A 17,385-nucleotide genomic window follows, 5' to 3' on the forward strand; every position below is an offset into this window, starting at 1 on the left:
CTTTGGGTGGAGTCTCCTCCTTATCTCTAAACATCTTTCTTGCTATACAGGGAACTAAGTGATATGATCTTTCAACGGTTTCTCCTCTTATCAGTCCTGTCATGACGTTGGCCTGATGGGGGAGGTTTATGACCCCCATAAATACCTTTCCCCTTTTCTCTCTCTACTCTATAGAGTTGACTCTTGATTTGATTTGATTTGATTTGTAAAGCCTTTGTAACATAGAGATTCTGGTGACATCAAAAAGGTGGGGGAAACGGAACCATATTTCGGTAATCCAACCAGTTGAAAATATGCGTCGGTACTCAATGAATATGATCTCAGATCAGTTGTTGTCTGAGACATTACTGCGAATGACAGGATGACATAAACTGTATCTTGGAAAGTCGACACATTCTAGTTATCAGATTCACATGGAATTGTTGAGCAATTTAAATGTTTAAATATGAAACTATGAAATGTAATTTTTTGCTTCTTAAATGAGAGAATGGTTTGTCATAGAGAAACTGCTCCCTCAGAGGCCCCGCCCAAGTGAACAGACATTGGTTGTAAACTCTGCTCACTCAGAGGCCCCGCCCAAGTGAACAGACATTGGTTGTAAACTCTGCTCACTCAGAGGCTCCGCCCAAGTGAACAGACATTGGTTGTAAACTCTGCTCACTCAGAGGCCCCGCCCAAGTGAACAGACATTGGTTGTAAACTCTGCTCACTCAGAGGCCCCGCCCAAGTGAACAGACATTGGTTGTAAACTCTGCTCACTCAGAGGCCCTGCCCAAGTGAACAGACATTGGTTGTAAACTCTGCTCACTCAGGGGCCCCGCCCAAGTGAACAGACATTGGTTGTAAACTATGAAACACGCCCTTCTTTCACCACTATATAAACACGTTGACGAAAATTCAACTTCCTTTTCCAAGGACGTGAGGACTTGCGGTCCCTGTGTTAAGAAGGACAAGATCACCTACAGAACTAAGCCAACCTCAGCGTGAGCTCTGGGTGAATGACAGGAACCTAACAAAATTAGTATTGAATCTCAACGTGAAGTTGACAGTCAACACACCGAAAGGATGAATTTCGACTATACCAGCCAGAATATAGCATGAGCTTAAAGTATGGCAACTTGTTATGAACTTTGAACTCTTATTCACTAAAGAAGTGATACCTTCTAGCCGTTGCATAAGCGCAGCAACTGTTGACGTGGGCTAGGAGAGGACGGACAGAGTACCCATTCTACCACGGTCCAGTTCACCACTAGACATTCTTCAGAGGACCGGAGATACATGCTGGACCACGCAGCCTTCTATCTATGACCAATCTACCGAAGCTCAGATTAAATATTTATAGCATTTTCCTTTTTCAAATGGGCGGTTATTTAGAATGCATAAGATACTGTATTTATGATAGCATAGCTGCCTACGGCCCGATAGAGACACAAAACCTTTTTGCTCCTCAGTCTTCCCGCTCTTTCACTCAAACCCAACCCCCTCTCTTTGTGTAACCAGCTGTCATATCTGTTCCGTCCGCAAGGGACGTTTTCCTTTATGACAATTTGTAATCAAGGTATGATTCATTCTGTGCAGATGGAATTCTGTCTGATTATCTAGATATTTAGTGAATAAATAATTAAACAAAATTTCATATATTGCTGATTCAACTTGTTAGCCAGGGTTTGTGAAGATAACCAAGAATTTACAACTTTCAGATGAGACTGAATAACGTGATGATTAAATATTGACTGCTATTGATGTAAAAGATGACCAGGTCTTTAAGAGTTTATTCGGAAGATAACAGCTCTATAAACATTATTTCGTGGTGCCCCAACTTTCTAGTTAATTATTTACATGATTAGCTTAATCAGGTAATATTAATTACGGAGAAATTATTTTATAGAATAGCATGTCGTATCACTTAATCCGGGCATAGCCAAATGCACGACAGTACTGTCACAAATTATTGTTTTTCCCTGCACTCAGCCCCTCCCCCAAGCTTCATTATGGCTCCACCCCTCATGTCTCCTTAGTAACTAATGTCCCTATACTCTGACGATAACAATGTTCAAAGTTCTAAATATACATAACACATCCTAACATACAAAACACCATAGTAAAAACACATCTAGGACTACACACTAACCAAACAAACAAGGGTTAGGGTTATATCAGCCATTATCATAATACTTACGCCTATCCAAACGTCTCCACAAGTGCATAGGGGGTAGGTCTAACATCCCATCTGCTTTTCAGGAGCAGAGAAAGGAGTGAGAAAATGTATGGGAGTGGAGAGGAGACAAAAAAGAGAGGAGAGAAGAAATGGAGAGGGGTGGAGAGGCTTGAACTTTATATTAGGAGAGCGAAGGTTCCACCATCAAGAGCATCCTGACTGTTTGCATCACCGCCTGGTACGGCAACTGCTCAGCCTCCGACCGCAAGGCACTACAGAGGGTAGTGCGTACGGACCAGTACATCACCTGGGGCCAAGCTTCCCGCCATCCAGGACCTCTATACCAGGCCGGTGTCAAAGGAAGGCACTAAAAATGGTCAAAGACTCCAGTCACCCTAGTCATAGACTGTTCTCTCCGCTACTGAGCGGCACCGGAGCGCCAAGTCTAGGTCCAAGAGGCTTCTAAAGAGCTAATCAAATGGCTACCCAGACTATTTGCCTTTTCCAGGACATAGACATATCTGATATTGGCAGAAAGCTTAAATTCTTGTTAATCTAACTGCCCTCTCCAATTTACAGTGGCTATTGCAGTGAATGCTATTGTGTGAGGAGAGTGCACAGTTCTGAACATAAAAAGTTATTATTGAACCAATTAGGCACATTTGTGCAATCTTGATATAAAATACTGAACATAAATAAAATGGTTCATTGGATCAGTCCAAAAAGTCAAAAAATGACTTTGTATCTCTCAGGCTATATTCCCATTGCTAACGTTATAGTTATTGCTATTCCATTGCTTCAGTTGTATTGCTATAGTTTCTGTAATCTGGTGGCCAGTTAGTGTATGAAAAGAAATACAAATATTTAAATTCTTCCAATCACGGACTGGTAGAGCTGAGACACCAGGTGGGTGCAATAATGGTCAAGTAGAACAGAAAAACAGCAGTACTCAGAACCTCCACACACGGCCCTCTAAATTCTACGAGGGCAAAATGACTATGTAATGTTGTGCTCGGTCTCTTTATTGGCGAATTGTAGCCAACAGGTGTTTCTGTGGAAATCAAGCACAGTCTTGTAGAATACGACGCTGTGTCAATCACAAACTCTCGTTTAGAGTGAACGGGAGTATGACGTACATTTTTACAAAAATCGGTATTCGTTCTATCCATGACCAGGATGGAGAGGGCGGTATTCCCCCTCTAAAGGTTACGGGGAGAAATAAATACCGAAAATAAAGTATGTGGTAAACACAGGCTTAGGGTATTTAATACGTTTTGTTCTATGAGAATCTTCATCGGCTAACATTAGTGTTTGTGCATTTTAAAGAATATATGTAATTTAAAAAAAAACTTTAAAAAACACAAAGGCTTCATAATTCATTAAGGTAACGTTAACTGACTGCTATTATCTCATAGAACAAAACAAAACGTATACGATCTCCTGTGTTAACCTCAATACCTTATTTTTTTGTAGACGTTATAATTCCAAAAATGTCCTATTCTTTTTTCCTATTCATCTTGTTACCATGGGGATGGCTGAACGAACGAGAGGGGATTTATTTCCGGGTTTCAGGACGGAAATGGCGTTTCCATGGTATTCGAAGAAAAGCCCGCAAAGCAAACACGGCCTTTGGCTTAAGCTAGCTAATGAACTAGACGACGTTGACGGCTCAATACTTTGTCCAACCCGTAAAAAAAAGGTAACATTCATTATACGTTTTTATTTTATGTTTTATCTTGTAGTAAAAAGCAAACTTCGTTTTCCCCCTCATAGGCGCATGATAATTAGCTAGCGAACGTTAGCATGCTTGCTATTTGTTCGGGTCCCTAGCTAAAGTTCGTTTTGTAACTCAGCATTGTATTTTACGAACGTTAACGTTACACTACTTATCATTTAAGATGTAACTAGTTAGCTAGCTAATAGTCCGTCTGTAAGAACTGTGAGGTTAACTGCCCAAGTGTTTTGTTTTGGCTCTCGCTAGGCTTGATTCTGATTCCTAGATCATGTGAACCACAACAACGTTTGATGCTAGTCAGCTAAAATTAGCTTGGCGTAACGTCAGTTTAGATAGGATGGCAGCCAAGAAACGACAACAGACGGTGAGTGGTGTCTACTACACAGACACCCGCGTGACTACGAAATAATTGCATTAGTCAATAGGATGCCATTTGGCACATCATTTTCTTTAATCTGTAATCCTTACCGTGACCTCTCCTTGGCTGTTTACCTGTGTAACAGGTTTAGTTCACACTACTTTGCGTTAACTAGTTACACAGCGCTTTGGCTCTTGACCAGAAGAACGGGAGGACAGCAGGGATAATGGTTAGGTTATCTTTAGCTCTGAAATACTATTGTCAAGACGTTTTTATCATTTTAAATCCATATGGCAGAATCCTTGTCCAAACCTAAACCAACCATTTTAAACAACTCTTCACATCTCATTTCAGGGAGGACTAGATAGCTAGATTGGGAAGATCATGATGAAGCTGAACCTGTCTTGTATTCTCATCTCAAAGTGACTCCAGTCCCATCTGTTCAGTTTGGCTACCAGCAGATTTAGGACTGAAGGGCTCTCTGCCTGGATGACAAGCACACAGCCTACGTCCCTGAACACTGGTGAAATTGCACAGGAACGAAGAAGATGGAAGGACCTCTGAGTAGTTTATTTTTTTTAACAGAACATGGAATTTGACTGTAATTAGGAGTTGAATGAATGTTTTTTTAATACTAAATGAAGATTTAAAGGCATCTAAACATCAGTGGATTGTGGAAACCAAAGTAAAGCTGGTTACCAGGCTCAAGGTGGGGAGACGGGTAGCCTGAAGGGCTAGCAACCACAAGGTCGACGGACTGAAATCCAAAGCCCTATAGTAAGTATGTGGTTTGAGGAGTTAGCGAGGTAACTTTGGTCAACTCCGGTTCCACAAAAGTGGCTCACCTTTTAGCCAGGTATGTGTTAATGTCGGCAACAAGTCCTTCAGTGCTAAACTGCTCCCGGGCAGGCTTACTCCATTTATCCTGAATGAAGTGTCTGAGCCACGAGTTGAGGGTCATCTCCTTCATTTTGAGGTAGACAACCGATATGAAATATTTTATTACTCAATTTTTTTTGGTGTGAAAGATATATTCATGTTAAAATATCTATTAGTAATAACAGAATGCATTTTAAACTTCACGCACAGTACAACTTGCGATGGGGGGGGTTGGATCACTACTGGCTATAAGTGAACAAGTGATGTACGTTTGGCGCAATACTGGCTGTATCCAAGACTCAGCCAATCGTTTGCATAACAACAGAATGCAAAGCAGAGGCAACCAATTTACTAGTTACAGCATCAGCGTGCGCTCTGGAGAGACAGCTTGCCAGTTACAGCAGCGCGTCCCCTGAACGATAACGAAGAGGTCTTTAAAAAAAAATAACTTTTATTTAACTAGGCAAGTCAGTTAAGAACAAAGCATTTTTTGTCTGCAGTTTTCGGTTTGGCTATTTGTTTCAAGGTGTATGTGGCGGTTCTAGCTTTTATGCCGCCCTGGGCGAACCCTCCATATCAGGGCCGTGCCGCTCTGAGCAGCTGCCCATTTTGCCCGTACCTAAATCCGCTACTGATTTTGTATTAGTCTATAAATAAATGTCTTTGACAAAATTCGTCATCTCTCCCATGTCTTCAACTAGTATTTTTGTTCAAGTGTAAGGATAATAACTCGGTCATAGTTGTTCTGAAATGTTTATTACTTGCCAACATTTCACTCCCTCTGTTTATAACACACACTTATTCATTTCGGTTGCCTATCCTGACGTGAAGTTTGTTCTATAGTAAGTATTTGATTCCATGTGTCACTGAATGTATTTGACTCAAGCCACAAACTTAAGGAAATTAGCCACGATCTTAACTAATGTTTTCCCTCTACAATGTGTGGTTAATTTTCAGATTGAGAGAATTAAGTGAAAATTAAGTGTTGCTTGGATTCAGGGATGAAGTGTAGCTGGAGGCAACTATGGAGATGAAAGTGGATTCAGGGATGAAGTGTAGCTGGGCCTGGTTTAAGCTGGAGGCAACTATGGAGATGAAAGTGGATTCAGGGATGAAGTGTAGCTGGGCCTGGTTTAAGCTGGAGGCAACTATGGAGATGAAAGTGGATTCAGGGATGAAGTGTAGCTGGGCCTGGTTTAAGCTGGAGGCAACTATGGAGATGAAAGTGGATTCAGGGATGAAGTGTAGCTGGAGGCAACTATGGAGATAAGTGGATTCAGGGATGAAGTGTAGCTGGGCCTGGTTTAAGCTGGAGGCAACTATGGAGGTGAAAGGAACATCACACACATTCCCTCTTTGGGGAAATATGTTTTTTTTTTCTCCTTAAGACTTTGAGTGTCATTTGCAGTGAAGTCTCGGCAACAAATAACATTAGATTGTTTTCTTCACATTTTTTTTGCTATGAGTTCGGTTCAACACGAACCACTTTGTATTTTACACACAGAGACTGAAAGATTGTGTAGATCATATTTTGTGTTGTTTAATTAGTTAAAACCTGCATTTCCTCCTCGCAGGGTTTTTTTTCTGCATGTTTCAGCGCAAAAAAAAAGTGTCACCTTTTTTTGTTCCCTCACCCGTTTGCATCCCTGAAAAGGTGCTTGTGCATTGAGAAGCACATCACCACCGACGACGTTAACAATAAGTAATAAAATAAAGAAGGTATTTCTAAAAGCCTATTTCACACCGTAGCCTGCTGAAATCGTAAGATAACTTTACTTTAATTTCACATAAAAATGTGGCACTGATTCTCCCTCGGATTGATGTCTCAGCGTTATCTCAAATGAAGAGTTCTGTGTTCGACTTAGCAGCACTGATTCTCCCCTTGGCTTGACGTTTCAACATTTTGTCCCAATGAAGAGTGCGGTGTTCAACCACGCAAGCGCAGTTATAAGTCTGCTAGCGTTAGCAGCAGGCGGACTAGCAATATCCACCGTTGTAGTACGGATGAAGCTTGAGCTGGAATGTGCAGCTGGCTAGCTGTAGCTTTAGTCGTAGTGTCCCCTCGGATAGCTGTCACTACGGAGCAACACAGGCAGCCCAATTCGGCTTTATTTGTTTTGATCTGTTTTCAGAGCTGATTGTTTAAAAGACCAATTACTGGAGAGAGATTTTTTTTTCTCATACTTGGTCTGTCTGTAAACGCAGCCGGAGACGGAGAAGCTAGAGGCTGTGAACGTGTGAAGTTCATCCCAGCTGTGTGCAGGTGTTCCTGGGCTATGTAGCCAGACTTACCCCCTAGCATGCTCCAGACCAACAACTACTCGCTGGTCCTTCTGGTCCAGCTGGGTCTGCTGACCTATGACCTGTTCGTCAACTCCTTCAGCGAGCTGCTCAGGGCAGCGCCCGTCATCCAGCTAGTGCTGTTCATGTATGTACATTGTTTTTGTAGTTATTTGTAGTTGTAGTTATTAAAACATTATATTTAATAGCTAGTTATTTTACTTACATTTTGTTAGATGTTCTTACTGGGATTGTAACTGTGTGTTTATAACCTGTGTGTTCCAGTATCCAGGATATAGCCATCCTGTTCAACGTGATCATCATTCTGCTGATGATGTTCAACACGTACGTGTTCCAGGTCGGTCTGGTCTCTCTGCTACTGGAGAGGTTTAAAGGCTTGCTGGTGCTGTCTGCCATCTACCTCACCCTCAGCATCTCCTTTCACTGCTGGGTAGTGGTACGTGCAGAAACACACACACACACACACACACACACACACAAGGATTATACAGTAACTGTCAGCAGAAAAATGACATTCACACCTGTTGAGTTTTTATAAACATTTGATCACGTCTGCTATTATTTAGTTAGCTTTTTTTTTTTAGAACCTGAGATGGCTGGAATCGAATCGTTTCATCTGGACGAACGGCCTGCGTGTCCTCTTCGTCTTCCAGAGGGTTGGTAAGTTCTCTGATGAAAAGAAAGACCCACACACTGGTCTCTTGCCAGCATGACTTAGGTTTATTCAGCCTTGTGTATCGGCCTGTTGAGGCGTAATAAGTGGGTCGCTTCTTTTCACGAGACTACTTAGTTAACGTAGCGGTTTTTCACGAGACTACTTAGTTAACGTAGCGGTTTTTCACGAGACTACTTAGTTAACGTAGCGGTTTTTCACGAGACTACTTAGTTAACGTAGCGTTTTTCACGAGACTACTTAGTTAACGTAGCCGTTTTTCACGAGACTTCTTAGTTAACGTAGCGGTTTTTCACGAGACTACTTAGTTAACGTAGCCGTTTTTCACGAGACTACTTAGTTAACGTAGCCGTTTTTCACGAGACTAATACTAAACCACATGTTGGTTTATTTTAGTTTGTGAGTCGTGTAACTTGTTGTTCTATTCCACAGCTGCAGTGTTGTATTTCTACGTTTACAAACGAACAGCAGAGTGTCTGGGCGACCCGCGGCTGTATCAGGACTCTGTCTGGCTGAGGGATGCCTTCGTCAGAGCTCGTCAGTGAGGAGGAGGAAACGGAAGGAACGATTACACCCCCCCCCCCCCAAGGACTTATTACCAGGCGAGGCCTGCCAGGCTCTGTGGTGACTCACTTGCCTGAGTGAGCCATGTTCGTTAGGCATGAAACTGAAACAGGGAGGGACTCCCTGGCCTTGTCCAATAAGAAAGGACTATTAAACTGAAACAGGGAGGGACTCCCTGTCCTTGTCCAATAAGAAATGACCATTAAACTGAAACAGGGAGGGACTCCCTGGCCTTGTCCAATAAGAAATGACTATTAAACTGAAACAGGGAGGGACTCCCTGGCCTTGTCCAATAAGAAATGACCATTAAACTGAAACAGGGAGGGACTCCCTGTCCTTGTCCAATAAGAAATGACCATTATTGTGAGAAACTGCAATGGGTTTGTACAGCAGGATGGATCAAGTCAATGTACCACACTACACGAATATGGACTAATGTTGTAACAAGTATACAAGACACTAAAGGACAATCTGAGGCAGATATTTTTTTTTAAACGGTACATTCATAATGACAGCTATTAATTTAGTGTTTTTACTAAAGATGGAATAAATATAGCATCCCAAATTGCACCCTATTCCCTAATATAGTGCACTAAATCGGGAATGTAATGCAATTTGGGATGCACGCCTGGTTCTGTGAACAACAGTGTATAAGAGTTGTTACTGGTTCCCTCTCAGGTGAGAGAGGGGAAGTCCTGGGGCTCGACTCAATCCAGTCTGTGTTGTAGCATCAAGGTCATTTCCTGTTGGGAGCAACGTTTACCGTGAAGGAAAGTCTACGCTATAATGCTGATCTTCTGCACTACACATTGAATGGAGCCTCTGGTTCAGTTTGTCCTGTAGATAAGATGTGCTGTTTACAAAGTTGATGGATATTTGTTTTCAAAGTTCAAATTTTCAATCTATCACTTTTTATATATTTTTTATTTTATTTAAAAAAAATGCCGGTTCTCTGTGGATTTTGTTTTCTTTCTTAACTCATCTGAATTTGAAATGGTCAAACCATAAAGGAAGTAACCCCACTTACTAAGACGATAACATAATTTAACTACAGAATAGCTCGCCTGAAATCCAGACCTGTGTTAACATTCCACTCTTGTGTCCATATGACCCTTTTACTCAATACTTTGTTGAAGCACCTTTGGCAGTGATTACAGCCTCGAGTCGTCTTGGGTATGACGCCACAAGCTTGGCACACCTGTATTTGGGGAGTTTCTCCTATTCTTCTCTGCAGAGTGGAATGTTAGCATAAAACAGATCTGGATTTCAGCCTATAAAATACCAGGCTGATCATCCAGCACCGGGCTAGAGAGTGAGGAATAATATTTTCCCTCCAAAGATTCATCTGGGTTTTAAGGCACCACTTCTCACAGAATAGCCTCCACAAATAGGTCCCAGTGCTCTGAAATGTAATTCACCCCCCCCCTGGGCCTTATATACTGCTGTATGTTACATTTAGAAAGACAGATCTGTAACCTGTGGTTCTCAGCCTCTTGTGGTCTGTTGAAGGTACAGCCAGTGGCCTTACAGTTAGGATCTAGGCCTGACCAGTCACCTCTGTCCGGCTCTCCTCCGTGACCCGGAACTAGATAAGTGATCGAGGAGTGTCAAGTCAGTTGGTGAATGTGACCCGGAAATAGATAAGTGATCGAGGAGTGTCAGTCAGTAGGTGAATGTGACCCATCCTCTGTCCGGCTCTGCTCCGTGACCCGGAACTAGATAAGTGATCGAGGAGTGTCAAGTCAGTTGGTGAATGTGACCCGGAAATAGATAAGTGATCGATGAGTGTCAGTCAGTAGGTGAATGTGACCCATCCTCTGTCCGGCTCTGCTCCGTGACCCGGAACTAGATAAGTGATCGAGGAGTGTCAAGTCAGTTGGTGAATGTGACCCGGAAATAGATAAGTGATCGAGGAGTGTCAGTCAGTAGGTGAATGTGACCCATCCTCTGTCCGGCTCTGCTCCGTGACCCGGAACTAGATAAGTGATCGAGGAGTGTCAAGTCAGTTGGTGAATGTGACCCGGAAATAGATAAGTGATCGATGAGTGTCAAGTCAGTAGGTGAATGTAAAGGTCCTCCCCTCAAGAGTATAGTCGTGTCCTTCACAGTGGATTCAAAACTTCTTCTGGAAAGTAAAAATCCTATACCTACGGTAAAACGGTATGCTACATATCATTAGATCTAAAATGTCTAGCTTTATTAGTTATTGGACACTTGTAAACCGTCATTTGCCTGATGAACTTACGAGGGGAGGAGAGTTTTCATACAAACGCCATGTTTCCTCATCGCCCTCCGAAAGATTAGTCAGTGGTCTGTTCTGTTGTAGTTGACTGACTCGATTCTAAACCGCTTCCTTTCCTGCCTCTCCTCCCTGATTGGACGGGACACGTGATGAAAGCAATAGGTTAGCAGCGTAAATTGTAAACACAAGTCTACTTTGAAGATGCCTCTGGGTCAGCATACTATGGGGACAGTATCACTAATGATACAATCCCATAAAAAAAAAAAAAAAACAGCAAGTCAATCCAGAAGAATTGTCAAAAATTTCACCAGAAAAAAATACTATGCAGTTTTTGTACAAATGGCCTTTTTTTTCTTTATTGAAAGGTCACCACAATCCACAGCCCCCCCCCCGTCTTGTCAGTGATCCACAGCCCCCCCCCCCCCCCCGTCTTGTCAGTGATCCACAGCCCCCCCCCCCCACTGTCTTGTCAGTGCAATCCAATCCATAACCATCTTGTAGTGGAGCCCATTTCATGTCCTTCTCCTGTTCCACTGGAATGTTCTTCTGTATGGATATAACAATCTAACGAGACACACACACAGAGAGAAGAAAAGACAAAACACTATGGTGAATGAGTTAACTTTACAAAGGTAGATCTAGGGACATGACCAAAAGGGTGATTTATGACAAGGAACAAAGATTAGAGGCACAACTATTTGAGATTTGTCACGCAGATAGCACGTCGCTAGAGAGAGCCGCAGTCTCAGTAGCCTACCGGTGTGATTCTTGCAGCCTCTTGCGTCACATGCTCTGTTTATGATAACGTCATATCACGTGAGTCTCTGTTTTTAAAAATGGTTCTGATTTGTATTGTTGAGTGTTGCACAAGTCTCCAGACATCTTGCCAACTCTTATGGGTCATTGTCAGAATCAGAAAACTTTACATGTCCTCGAAAGAGCCATTCGTTTTTCTGCAGCAATCACAAACAAGGATACCTAGTCAGTTGCACAACAATGCATTCAACCGAAACATTTAACCCAACCCTTCTGAATCAGAGAGGTTAGGGAGCTGCCTTAAAAATGTTAAAAAATTGGCACCCGGGGAGCAGTTGTTGTTAACGGCCTTACTCAAGGGATGAACAGCAGATTTTTCCACCTTGCCGGTTCGGGGATTAAAACCAGCCTTTTTCGGTTCCTGTCCCAACGTTCTAACCGCTAGGCTCCTGCAGCCACATTTTAAAGAAGAGTTAAAAAAAATAAAAAATAATTAAACGATCCAAGTCGCCATGATCCTTACCCGTCAGACATAGATGCCGACCCACAGTAACAGAAACAGCACCCCGAAGCCCATGAAGAGCGACGCCACCAGGGAGATGAGCAGCTCTTTGAACACGTCTCTGGTGTATTTAGTGGACGTTACCTCGTAGCTGAGAGCAAAGTTAAGATGTTAAACAAAACAGGTAACGCTCAGGTGGTCTCAAAACGGAACAAAACAGGTAACGCTCAGGTGGTCTCAAAACGGAACAAAACAGGTAACGCTCAGGTGGTCTCAAAACGGAACAAAACAGGTAACGCTCAGGTGGTCTCAAAACGGCATTTTGACCCCCCCCCCCCCCAAAAAAAGAAGCCAATTCTGCATTAACTCAGACTAAATGTATTTAATGAGATATTGCAGTTTTTTTGTTTAGAATGTCACATCTCAGTCAATCCATGTACAGCGCATTTGGAAAGTATTCAGACCCTTTTTTCACCACGTTTGTTTCAGCCTTAATTCTAAAAGTGGATTCAATAGCCCCCCCCCCACCCCCCCCACATAACAAAATGTGTAAAAAGGGAATGGGTCTGAATGCTTTCCGAATGCGCTGTACACTAAACCTTTAAGCTGGTTTTTAATCAATGTTCTTCAATCCTAGAAACACATTAGTACTGGGCTGGAACAGAAGCCTTCATACTCAGTGTGCCCCCCCCCCCCAGGACAAGGTTTGTAGAACCCTGATTCCAGAACACACGGAGGCGACTCATGGCAGCAGTGAGAAAGCCCAAACATTTAAAAAGTTGTGGGGGGTGGGTTGACATATACTTACAATTATGTTTCGATTCTTGCTTGAGCAGTCCCTAAAATAATAGCAAAATAACTATTTTGGATGCAACCAGTCGTTAGCTAGAATGCTAACGCTCATTGATATAGGCTGTAGCAAAAGCTAGCAAAGAGCCGTTTCACTAGTTAAAGTAAGTATATTGCAGTTGATTTGCAATGATGACAAACAATATATTAAGCAGGATGTTCATACGAGGCTTAAAATCCAAAAGTAGTGTGAAATGCACTCATACATGTTCTATGAGAAGTCCCCCTTGTTCTGCCACCAACTTGCGCGCATCGCCCTCGTGCGGCAATGTTTGCAAACACAATAGGGGTACAAAGATGGCCACCACTCGATGTCAAAATAAACAGTCACTATGACGATAGACGGCCACGATTCACAGTCAAAATAAACCAGTCACTATGACGATAGACGGCCACAATTCACGGCCAATATGACGATAGACGGCCACGATTCACGGTCACTATGACGATAGACGGCCACGATTCACGGTCACTATGACGATAGACGGCCACGATTCACGGTCACTATGACGATAGACGGCCACGATTCACGGTCACTATGACGATAGACGGCCTCGATTCACGGTCAAAATAAACCGGTCACTGTGAGATAGACGGCCGTGGAAGGATACACAAAGAACCACGCAGTGAAGAACATGCCGATAGCCAGTAGGACCACAGTGAGGTGGGGGAAGACTGCTGGGTTCACCGGACTGGTGTATCTGGTCATGGCCTCCAGCTCCTGGTGGAAGAACAACAGAGACAAATGGAGAGAGATTCACCTCACTGTGTGTTTCTGCTTTAGGACATCAGGACAATATTCCACATGTATAAATAAAACAAATGCTTGGGTTGAAAATGACTAGCTACATGAATATAATTAACTAGGTACACATCAACCAGCTTATTGACTGACTATCATCACAGTTGAATAAGATATAGTCTCCCCTGGAAACGTCTGTGGCTGGATGTTTATTGCTCAGTTATTTAACATAGTTACTGTATTCCCATCAAAATATATTTACTGTTATTCGATGAACTGATAGCTACAAACATAGCGTCGAATGACAAGCCAATGTTGGCTAACAAAGCTATATCCATTGCAACAACGGAAATGTCTCGCTTCAACCATTTTAATCAATTAACTGTCAGGTTTTCATTAGGACAAATGGCATTACGTAGCTATAAGCAGCATTTCATATTCACGTTATTCTTAGAAAACCGTGCATTAGATACAAATCCCTTACCATTTTGTTGAGTCGTTGCTTGCTTGCTCCTACTGCAGAACCAAAGAGGAAAGAGACACGTCAGTTCTCCAGAGGTTCTCCAGACAACATAAAAACACTTGGCCGCCACCTAGCGGGCTGGAGAAAAACACTTTCACTCCAAATCCATTGTTTATTTATTCATTGGTTTATTCCCAAACGTATTCCTTTACCTGAAATTATTTTGTGCTAGCGGGATCTAATCTCTCTCTCTCTCTCTCTCTCTCTCTCTCTCTCTCTCTCTGCAAATGGTTAAAGTACAAAATGGAAAATAAATAAACATAAATATGGGTGGTATTTACAATGGTGTTTGTTCTTTACTGGTTGCCCTTTTCTTGTGGCAGCAGGTCACATATCGTGCTGCTGTGATGCACACTGTCTCGCTCTCTCTTTCTCTTTGTCTTCCTCTTTCAATTAAATTTAAATTCAATGCAAAGGGCTGTATTGGCATGGGAAACGTGTTTGCATTGCCAAAGAATTACACATAGAATATAGACATTTCAAATGTCATGTACAGTGTTGTAACGATGTGCAAATAGTTGAAGTATGAAAGAGAAGATAACAGACAAATATAAATAAATTTAGGTTGTGTTTTACAATCTTGTTTGTTCTCCACTGGTTTCCCTTCTCTCAAGGCAACGGGCCACAAATCTTGCTGCTGTGATGGCGCACTGTGATATTTTGCCCAACAGATATGGGAGTTTATCAATGTTTGATTTGTTTTCAATTTCTTTGTGGGTCTGCTTGATCTCATTTCAGCCTCTTCCTCTCTCTCTCTCTCTCTCTGTCTCTCTCTTTCACCCTCTCTCTCTGTCTCTCTCTATCTGTCTCTCTCTCTCTCTGTCTCTCTCTTTCACCCTCTCTCTCTCTTCTACAATAAAATATGTAGACCTAAACTCCCCATGGCCCCATGGCCATCCCATCAACCAACCAAAATACACATTTTGTTTTCAATCAATATTTTATTCACTGCATTCATATTATGACAACATGCTCTTTAACACAAAAAAATACAAAACAGCAAAGGTTCCAAAATAAATGTAATGATCGTGTATTAAAAATAAAGTAAGAGGTAAGACTAAAAATCACACATTTATAGGGAGGACTTTAAAAGCAGGAACAGGAATAGTATAGAGGTGAATGAAGGAGGGGTATTTATGCTTTCATTAAGTATTTTAGTGCTCTGAAGGGCTTTAAGCCATAAGAATTAGAGTAATAAGATAAACGTATTTTTAAAAAATGAAGTAAAGATTTAAAGTGTCATTTAACACCTGATTTCCTTAACAAAAGCCACATCTCAATCGGTGGTCCAGGTGTGACAGGGTGTGACACAGGATGGCCTTTCCTCCTTAGGTCTCTGCTGTTTCTCAAGCAAGATGGAGCCCGATGACATCACGGACTCCCACCAGACAAACTCCTTCAATTCTCTACTCTCTCTCTCTCTCTCTGTGTGTTTTCTTATCCAGTGAGACAGGTAAAAGCCGAATAGCGATTTTGATTGGCACAGAGTTTCATAATATAGCATAACAATGTTTACATATGAATAATATAACAACAACAACAACAACAACAACAACAAGGATAGAGTAACAACAGTCAACAGTATAATGATATAACTAAAATAACATAAAAAGGAGCATACATTGTTACACAGGAACAGTTGATGAATTTCTATACCATTTAAAACCAGTTGGAACCAGTTGAAACCAGTTGGAACCAGTTGGAACCAGTTGAAACCAGCTGGAACCATTTGAAACCAGCTGGAACCATTTGAAACCAGTTGGAACCAGTTGAAACCACGTGGAACCAGTTGGAACCAGTTGGAACTAGTTGGAACCATTTGAAACCAGTTGGAACCATTTGGAACCATTTGAAACCAGCTGGAACCATTTGAAACCAGTTGGAACCAGTTGAAACCACGTGGAACCAGTTGGAACCATTTGGAACCAGTTGGAACTAGTTGGAACCATTTGAAACCAGTTGGAACCATTTGGAACCATTTGAAACCAGTTGGAACCATTTGGAACCATTTGAAACCAGCTGGAACCATTTGAAACCAGTTGGAACCAGTTGAAACCAGTTGGAACCAGTTGAAACCAGTTGAAACCACGTGGAACCAGTTGGAACCATTTGGAACCATTTGAAACCAGCTGGAACCATTTGAAACCAGTTGGAACCAGTTGAAACCAGTTGGAACCAGTTGAAACCACGTGGAACCAGTTGGAACCATTTGGAACCAGTTGGAACTAGTTGGCCATTTGAAACCAGTTGGAACCATTTGGAACCATTTGAAACCAGCTGGAACCATTTGAAACCAGTTGGAACCAGTTGAAACCAGTTGGAACCAGTTGGAACCAGTTGGAACTAGTTGGAACCATTTGAAACCAGTTGGAACCATTTGGAACCATTTGAAACCAGCTGGAACCATTTGAAACCAGTTGGAACCATTTGAAACCAGTTGGAACCATTTGAAACCAGTTGGAACCAGTTGGAACCAGATGCAACCACCCAAGAGAGCATAAATCAGTTGATATATACAATGCTATGCTGGTTTTACTGTAAAGGCTGGCTGGTGCATTATAAATAAGCTGAAGTATTACACTGTACTCATGTATGTCAACATCATATTGGTAATACAGTATAGTACAATGTCTTTATATTTTGTCATGTTCAATGAAGTATATTCATTTGATTATGTTTTTTAAAATTTATATTTCTCAAGACACAACAGCTCAGGTGAGATCTTCAACACACCTGATCTTAGAGGGACTGTGTTTCAACACACCTGATCTTAGAGGGACTGTGTTCAACACACCTGATCTTAGAGGGACTGTGTTCAATACACCTGATCTTAGAGGGACTGTGTTCAATACACCTGATCTTAGAGGGACTGTGTTTCAACACACCTGATCTTAGAGGGACTGTGTTTCAACACACCTGATCTTAGAGGGACTGTGTTCAATACACCTGATCTTAGAGGGACTGTGTTCAATACACCTGATCTCAGTATCAGAATACTTTGTTAACTTGATACCATTCAGATACCAGATGTCCAAAGGGTCCTTCATCACACATGTATATAATAAGTAGTGTATAGTTACGACATATGAGGAACATGGTCAAT

At 42.0% G+C, this 17,385-nt stretch overlaps 2 protein-coding genes across 3 annotated transcripts; one reads left to right on the forward strand and one right to left on the reverse strand.

The window, feature by feature from the left end:
- Positions 1 to 3,715: 3,715 nt before the first annotated feature.
- On the forward strand, positions 3,716 to 10,792 carry LOC109883590 (transmembrane protein 138). 2 transcript variants are annotated; one of them, XM_020475619.2, is made up of 6 exons: positions 3,716 to 3,857; positions 4,606 to 5,028; positions 7,336 to 7,558; positions 7,696 to 7,867; positions 8,016 to 8,091; positions 8,537 to 10,792. In XM_020475619.2, the coding sequence occupies exons 3-6, from the start codon at positions 7,431 to 7,433 to the stop codon at positions 8,647 to 8,649; spliced, it is 489 nt and encodes a 162-aa protein (XP_020331208.1). In that variant the 5' UTR covers positions 3,716 to 3,857; positions 4,606 to 5,028; positions 7,336 to 7,430; the 3' UTR covers positions 8,650 to 10,792. The 2 variants fall into 2 exon arrangements, with proteins under 2 accessions (XP_020331208.1, XP_020331211.1); XM_020475622.2 differs by lacking the exon at positions 4,606 to 5,028.
- A 553-nt stretch (positions 10,793 to 11,345) lies between these two features.
- Positions 11,346 to 14,341, reverse strand: LOC109883595 (transmembrane protein 258). Its single transcript, XM_020475625.2, has 4 exons — positions 14,244 to 14,341; positions 13,629 to 13,738; positions 12,190 to 12,319; positions 11,346 to 11,474 (listed from the first exon to the last, which is right to left on the reverse strand). The coding sequence occupies exons 1-3, from the start codon at positions 14,244 to 14,246 to the stop codon at positions 12,193 to 12,195; spliced, it is 240 nt and encodes a 79-aa protein (XP_020331214.1). The 5' UTR covers positions 14,247 to 14,341; the 3' UTR covers positions 11,346 to 11,474; positions 12,190 to 12,192.
- Between the last annotated feature and the right edge of the window lie 3,044 nt (positions 14,342 to 17,385).

This window comes from Oncorhynchus kisutch, linkage group LG10 (genome assembly GCF_002021735.2).
Source record: "Oncorhynchus kisutch isolate 150728-3 linkage group LG10, Okis_V2, whole genome shotgun sequence".
Classification (NCBI taxonomy): domain Eukaryota; kingdom Metazoa; phylum Chordata; class Actinopteri; order Salmoniformes; family Salmonidae; genus Oncorhynchus; species Oncorhynchus kisutch.

Coding starts and splice junctions, on each gene's coding strand:
- LOC109883590 (XM_020475619.2), top strand. CDS start 7,431: ATGCTCCAGACCAACAACTACTCGCTGGTCCTTCTGGTCCAGCTGGGT. Junction 7,559..7,695: donor ATCCAGCTAGTGCTGTTCAT/GTATGTACATTG, acceptor TGTGTGTTCCAG/TATCCAGGATATAGCCATCC. Junction 8,092..8,536: donor CTTCGTCTTCCAGAGGGTTG/GTAAGTTCTCTG, acceptor TCTATTCCACAG/CTGCAGTGTTGTATTTCTAC.
- LOC109883595 (XM_020475625.2), bottom strand. Junction 12,320..13,628: donor TTCACTGCGTGGTTCTTTGT/GTATCCTTCCAC, acceptor CTTTGCTCTCAG/CTACGAGGTAACGTCCACTA.